At 38.6% G+C, this 7,497-nt stretch overlaps 1 protein-coding gene across 1 annotated transcript in view; it reads right to left on the bottom strand.

Moving 5' to 3' along the window:
• SCARB2 (scavenger receptor class B member 2) overlaps positions 1 to 7,497 on the bottom strand; it is a 57,366-nt gene that overhangs the window by 14,237 nt on the left and 35,632 nt on the right. Inside the window, exon 3 of the mRNA XM_019623517.1 lies at positions 1,966 to 2,085. Within this exon, the coding sequence (XP_019479062.1) occupies positions 1,966 to 2,085 (120 nt within the window). The remainder of the gene's footprint in view (positions 1 to 1,965; positions 2,086 to 7,497) is intronic.

The following is a 7,497-nucleotide window of genomic DNA, read 5'->3' as shown; positions in this document are numbered from 1 at the left end:
TCAGCGGCTGCTCAGCTCGGGCTGGACTCGAACCGCTGTTGCTCAGAGCTCAAACTCTTGAGCAAGCTCTTAACCAACTGAGCCACTCGGCCGGCCCCCTGCAGCATTTTTTTAAATGAAATATTTTAGGCAAACAGAAAAATATAATAAATACCTTTTATAACAACTACACTCAGATAAATAAAAAATATATTATACATACAACTGAAGCTCTCTGTATAATATTCCTGATTCTAGTCCCTCTCTGCATCCCTGGAAGGAACCACTATCTTGAATTTGGGGTTTATTATTCCCAAGCAGGTTTTTTTACTTTTATATATGTGCACATTCATAAACAACAAGTGGCACTGTTTGCTATTTTTAAATTTTAATAAATAATATACCATATTCTCTTTCTGTAATTTGCTTCTTCATTCAGCATTATATTTTAAAGATATTTTTACTTTAATGTACATAGCTCTGGTTCTTATACTTTAAATCCTATATGATACTCCATCTTATGAATACACCAGAATTTACTTATGTTCTCCTTTTTATAAGCACTGAGATTGCTTCCAATTTTTCACTACTACAAACAATGCTGCAATGAACGTTTCTATATTTCCTTGCATGACCCAAGAGTTCTTCAGGTCTGGGAATCTACGTAGGACAGAAGTGCAGAATTATGGAGTTTACACGTCTTTGGCTTTACTAAACATTCCAAATGGCTCTTCTAAGTGGTTGCACCAGATAGGAGTGTGTTTCTTCTGTGCCAAATCTTAAAACAAACAAACAAACAAAAAAACAACCTCCTACTGCCCTTCTAAGTTCCCTTGTCTCACTCAATTGCATTCAAATGCATTTTCTCTTCCTTCAGTCCTTTCACAAGTATTTATTGACTGGAGCAGCCAGCTAGAAGGTGACTGTGCTGTTTTGTATGCGAGATGGAAAGGGTCTAAACCGTGGCACAGAGAGTGGGGACGAAGAGGGACAGATGAATGTAAGAGCTATTTCTGAGGAGGAATCAATAGCACTTGGTGCCTGATTAAATGCAAAAGAGAAGGGAGATTTACAATGTCATCGATGTTCCTGGCAGGGCTGACTGGGCAGGTGGTGCAATTATGTGAGATATGAAACACCGGAAGAATAGAGATTCTTGAGAATATTGAATCAACAGTATCAAATGCAACTAGGTCATTTCTGATTTTGAGGAGAAGTTTCACAAAAAGCCTTGCAGGAGTGAATGGGAGAGGAAGTGGAGGGTTCATGAACCAGCCACTCATTCAAGCAGTTCAAGGGTGATGGGTGAGAGAAGGCGCAGTGGACGATGGGAAGATGGAAAACAGGGTGTTGAGCAGGATGCCTTCTTCCCACAAAGAGTAAATCATGTTCGTTTGTAGACAAAGAGTAGATAGGAGAGAGGGAGACATTACAAGGCAAATGAGACTAGATATGATCAATGGCAAGGTTATAGTTAAGCAAATACCTATAAACTCTGAACTACGGACAATGGTATGATTTATTTATCTTCTATGTAGAGATTATTTGTTGACTGGAAAAAGACCAAAACAAATTTAGTGCTTAACAGAGCATATTATAATAACTAAGAGCCAACACTTAATATTATTTAGTGTGACAGGCCCTGGGCTAAGTATTTTACTAACAGCAACTCATTTATCCTCATAACTACTCTTAAAGTAGGCAACTATTTTTATCCTTATTTTACAAATGAGGAAAGTAAGGCACAGAGTGGTTAAATAACTTTCCCAAGCTCACACAGCCATAAGTGGTGGAGTCAGTATTCAAACCAATGTAGTCAGGTTCTGTAGTCTGTGCTGTGAACCACTATTCTACATTGTCTCTCAATATGCCATCATTTATCATTGATTAAACATGAATATTCATGACTATTAAGTGTAGCTATATATATTCCTCACACTTTTGGTGGTCTTGCAGTCAAAGAACTTATTTTTTTAAAGTTCTTACCTGCAAAAATCAGATGGAAAGACATAAAGGACTTCGTCTTTGTTTATTAATGGGTGAAAAGTATCTCCGTCTGTTCCATTAATCATATTGCACCTGTCTGTTGTCCACCAGTCAAGTGACCTGTAATTGATAAGCACAAGAAAACATCAAGAGGATCGAATTTGATTTCAGATTTTTTCCCAAATGGTCAGGACTTTTCAAGACTTACCTGGGAGCTGGCTACCCACAGAATCTCATTCACATATAGACACAAGAGTGATATTGGTTAGGGATTGGATCAAGATGGGGAAAAATAGGTTCCTTACCCCTGAATCAATTTTGATAGAGGAAATAGCCAAAAACCCCTCTTTCCTTCATCAAAAAAAGTATCCTGTATAGAGGTTTAGAAATATCCATTTACTTCAAACAGTGATCCAATTTAGCATTCACAATAGCAGTGTTCAAAGCCAGCCCACTGGTAGACAACCTCTGGATAGATATGTTCATCTCTTTAATATTCATGACGGAGCATTAACTTTGTCTCTCCTCCAAATAGTTCCCTGTTCCAAAATTAATGGAGGTTCTCCTGGGTTCAAGAAAGCTTAATATTGAACTGACTTTACACTCACTAAAAGCAAAGTTTAGCCAGTGGACTTCCCAACTAAAATAATTCTATAAATCAACATTTTTTTTTAAAAAGAAGCTTACACTAAAAGACAGGCAACAAAATCAATAATGAGAAGAAGAGTTCACTTTAGAAGAAATTAAAATAATCGAACAATTTGGCTAATACCTTAAATAAATATACTGTTTAGTATCCTCAAAGAGATAAATGAAAGAATAACATCCTTAGAAATGAATGGCAAATTATTAAAAGGAAAGAATGAAACAAGAGTAGAAAGATCCAAAAAAGAAAAAATAGAAATCATGGGAATAAAAATACTGTCTGAAAGAAAAACTCAATATATATACAACTTTTAACTGTACATAACTAGAGAGACCATTGGTTGATTGGAAGATAGTTCTAAGGAATTTACATAAATATAAGCTCAGAAAAATTAAAAATGAAAGGCTTAAGATACAGAGAATAGACAGAGAGGCTCCAATAAACATTCAATAGGTTTGTTTTTTTTTTGGGTGGTGGGGCGAGGGTAAGAACAGAGCAAATAACAGAGAAGCAATAAGTTAAGAGATAATTTCTGAAAGTTTTTCAAAATTTAAGAAAGATATAAGGCTTTGGATTGAAAGTATGTCCCAAGGGCCAAACAGGATAAATATAAATAAATTCAAATGTGGATATATTGTAGTAAAATTGCAAAAAGCCAAGGAAAAAGATAGACATCAAAAGTCAATACAGTAATATTTGTCATAATTTTGAACTGTCAACCTATAATTCTATACCTAACTAAAGTCATTCAAAACTGAGAGTGAAATATAGACATTTTAAAATATGCAAAGCCTAAGAAAGTTTACCACCCGTGGATCCTTACTGAAAGGACTGTAGATGCAGGATTTCTCAACCTATTAATGTTTTGAGCCTGATCATTCTTTGTGGGGGGACTGCCCGTTACACTGTAGGATGTTTAGCAGTATGCCACGTCTCTACCCAGTAGATGCCAGTAGCACCCACCCCCAAGTTGTGACAACCAAAAATGTGTCCAGACATCAATAAACGTCCCCTCGGGGAACAAAACTGCCTCTGGTTGAGAGCCACTATATAAATGGATAAACTTCAGCAAAGCAAACTAAACCCAGGGGGAAGATATGAAAAGGAAAGAAAATAATAATAAAATATGTCAGTATTTAATTACATATTTACCATGAAAAATGAACTTTTTATTTATATTTGGCTTCCAAAGAATGTAAAACAAGTTGTAGACCAGAATAACATGGAAGCTGTGTGTATGTGTTAAGAAATAAATAAAGTCATTGTCCTGTTTGGAAGGAGAAAAGAGACAATAGATAGCTTCAGATTTTGTTAAGAAAATATTGTTAAATATGAATCATAAAAATCTAAGGATAGAACAGACATAAACCAGAAAATAATAAATCCAACTATATTAAATAATATATCATTATATCATAAATGTATCAGTAATTGTAACATGTATAATGAAAGGGTTAAACTCTCCTATTAAAAGACTAGAAAGAAAATAACAGATTGGGTTTAAAAAAAAATCCAGCTATATCCTGTTTACAAGTGAATTTCCCTTCCAGTCCAATACCCCAGTCTTCCAGTTCCCCTGTCCATAACTAACACTGTTGCCGAGTTTCTTATATATTCTTTCCTGGATCGTGGGCGTGTGCATGCCTGCTTGTGTGCATGCATGTGTGTGTGTGCGTGTGTGTGTTGGGGGGTATATACACAAATATGTATTTATGCATATGAGTGATAACAAAATTTACATAAACTTTTTATTTAAAAATAGTTTGAGATGTNCAACCTTCACACAACTTCCAAGAAAAGTTAGAATCACCCCCATTTTATGGATGAAAAAACTGATGCCTGGAACCCTCCTTAACCAACTTGGCCAATGTGCTAACAATTAGAATAGGACTCAAACCCAGAGCTACCTGACTCCAGAACACTCACTCATCCCACTACCCAAAATGTTCCCCTAGAGAATTCAAAACACTTGAGGATAATCCTGGAGAGTTTAACCTTTCAGGCCACATTTGGGAATACATAAGGAGGCAGGAGGGGAAAAAAATGTAGCAAGAGGTTTGACTATTGCAAAGCAGAATCTTTCTATTGACTCTGACGTCAACTTCTTGAGGAAGCAGAATGTTCATAAAACAAGAAAAGTACGTCTACATTTGTGTCTCGGGCCAGAGGCACCTGGGCTGGGTGGGCAGGGCTCTATTTCAGGACTATTCACCCAGGAGGACAGATGCAGGAACCTGTTTCCAATTTACCTTTGGTCTTATCTCCAGGCACGGGGTGCTGTGTTCCCTGGCACAGTGTTTCCCAAATACGTAAGCACTACCTTCATGAGAATTATCGGGGGTTCACGTGAAAAAGACATTCTGGGGCCCTAGTGTGTGGGCCCTGGGGCAAATATTTTTAATGAGTCTCCAGGTAATCCTGATGCGAGGCAGGGTTTCGGAGGCAATGCTCCATCAGACAGATAGGGCGGATGCTGCTGACTTCAGGTTTATCCCAAACGGAGATTTTCAAACCAGTTAGGCAAGAGGGCAAAAGTTAACACCCTACTTTATTTAGGAGAAAAAGACAACTTTATTCAGGAGAAAGGGGTTAGAAAGTTTCTCAAGAGAAACTGTAGAGGAATTGTAACCTAAGAAGAATCACTATATGAATATGAGGAGACCCTGGTTTCAGCAGGGACTTTCTGAGAGACAAGGATTTTATAAAAACCATGTTGCCTCTCTGATCCCTGGTTTCCACAACTGTAAAAAAAAAGGCCACTGGATGTCTCTCTAGCAAAGCTACTGTGAACAATTATGCAACGTATGATTGTTAAAACTAGTCCTCAAGATGAACATGCTTTTGTTAGCCGTACCCCTGATAATTCCGCCTCATTCATGGAAAGGAGCAGAGTAATCCAGACCTTAAGAAACACTGCGAAATGTGCAGTCAGGGTTTAAAACTCACTCTGCTTCCAAATCACTGAGAGTCTTTACCAAGATGCTGTACTCTCTCATTACCAAGTTCCCCACTTTCTCTTTTCAGCATTGTTTTGCACATGAAACCAGTTAATGCTTTACATGTGTTAACTATATGTAAATATGTAAAGCCCTTAAAACAGTGACTGGTACTAACTAGGAAGTCCTAGTAAACAGGAGCTATTGTTACCATTAAGACTGTGAAACTACTGCCCAGAAAAAACACACCATGGCATGCTAGCAATAAAAAGCATTACAGGGGAGCCAATACTTTTTTTACCATTCAATAGCCATGTTACAAAACACTGTTGTTGAAAGGTCAGAGTCATTCTTTCTGTTGGGCTGAAAAACACCCATCCTGCCTTCCAAACACTCATTATCAGGTCATCTCTTACCATTCTTGCAAACGCTGACATTCAGAACCCCTGAGCCCAGGCAGTTTCCCGTAGGTATACAGAAGCCGGCATTGTCTGAGGTATTGGCTAATATTTCTTCAGGCACCGTATACCGATAGGCGGGCAGTCCCTCTATGCTCTCAAAGTCACTGAAAGTTATATACACTGACCTGTTAGGAAGTAAGAACAAAAAGTCAGTGTGGGCTCCGGTCAGCGCTGCCCAGCCTGATCAGGAAGTTAGCAACCGTCCTCAGGTACAACAGGGCTGAAAGCTTAGAGGGTATGTGGACAATGAAGAGGCAAAAGAAAGCTTGGAAGCAACTCAGCCCATTCAAGGTATAGTAAAGCAGGAGATGAACTGCAATGAAAGATGTTTAAGAGGTAGCAACTATGGGAATATCCACACAAGGCCAAGAAAAACACATAATGTGTGGCAGAACATTCAGGTGACATATAGAATGGAGACTGACCTTAAAAGAAATAAGAGTGGTTTAGACCAGCAGGGACACGAGTCAGCATGGATGAGGTGGAAGCAAAGAAAAGGAAAAAGCAGAGGCAAAGCCAGAGCAGGAGAGGAGGCGAAAGGGCTTGGCCTGCAGATTCCCAAGACCTGGAACAGTGTCCCGTTAGACAGATACTTGGTACCCATTTTCCCCAAATAAAAATGGTTTCCATATTTTGCCTCAGACGTTTATTTCAATGGTCAACATAAATCTGCCGTCAGTCGTTAGGGAGTTTCAAACAGTGATCGCATAAAATACTAACCACCCATGTTTTCGTAGCCCCTGAGTACAGGTATCCTGTTTTTCGAAAGCTTGTATTATGCTTCTTTGCTTTTACGAAAGACCTACATTAGTACTTGTTTTTGATAACCGAAAAGAAATCTGAAGAGGATTTTCGCTTTTACAAAAAAAGGCAAAAAGTGAAAATAACATTCAGCACTTGTTTTGCAGCCAACCGTTGCCATTACAGAGGCAGTGCTCACCCCAAGCAAGGGAAGTGGCCCCACCAAGCTTCTTCTCCGGGGACTACACCCAGCAGCTCAGCATCAAGCCCCAGAGCTTTGAACTGTGTCTGAGCATCTGTGCTTTTCCTCGATTTATTAGCAACATGTGTCCTAAGGTATCAGGAAAGCCCAAGAGAGCTCGTAAGCTGTTAGGCTTAATGTATGAAACTGGACGTAATTAAGCATATTTGGTATGATTTGGTAGGTTATTTTTTGTGCTTGGGAATGCTCAACAATTTTTTACATATAAGTTAATGGTAATTGCTTCTTCGTTTTACGCCAAATCGTCCTACAAAAGGTGTCATAGGAAATGCTCTACTTTCAGATAGCGGAGGAAACCTGTAAGCGACAAAGCACTTTCACATATATTGTTTTAACTGACCCTTCAGCCCTTCATTTAAAGGCCGACAGAAATTGTTTTCTACGCCTCACTCTTTCGTCTTTGAACCAGAGGTGGGATACATCTCTCACAGGATTGTGAATAACACGGAATTGCCTGGCACTGCATACCCCACCCCTGCAGCATTT

The sequence above is a fragment of the Hipposideros armiger genome, unplaced genomic scaffold (assembly GCF_001890085.2).
Source record: "Hipposideros armiger isolate ML-2016 unplaced genomic scaffold, ASM189008v1 scaffold_552, whole genome shotgun sequence".
NCBI lineage: Eukaryota > Metazoa > Chordata > Mammalia > Chiroptera > Hipposideridae > Hipposideros > Hipposideros armiger.
The sequence above is the reverse complement of the archived record's forward strand: the minus strand, read 5'-3'. Positions and strand labels throughout refer to the sequence as shown.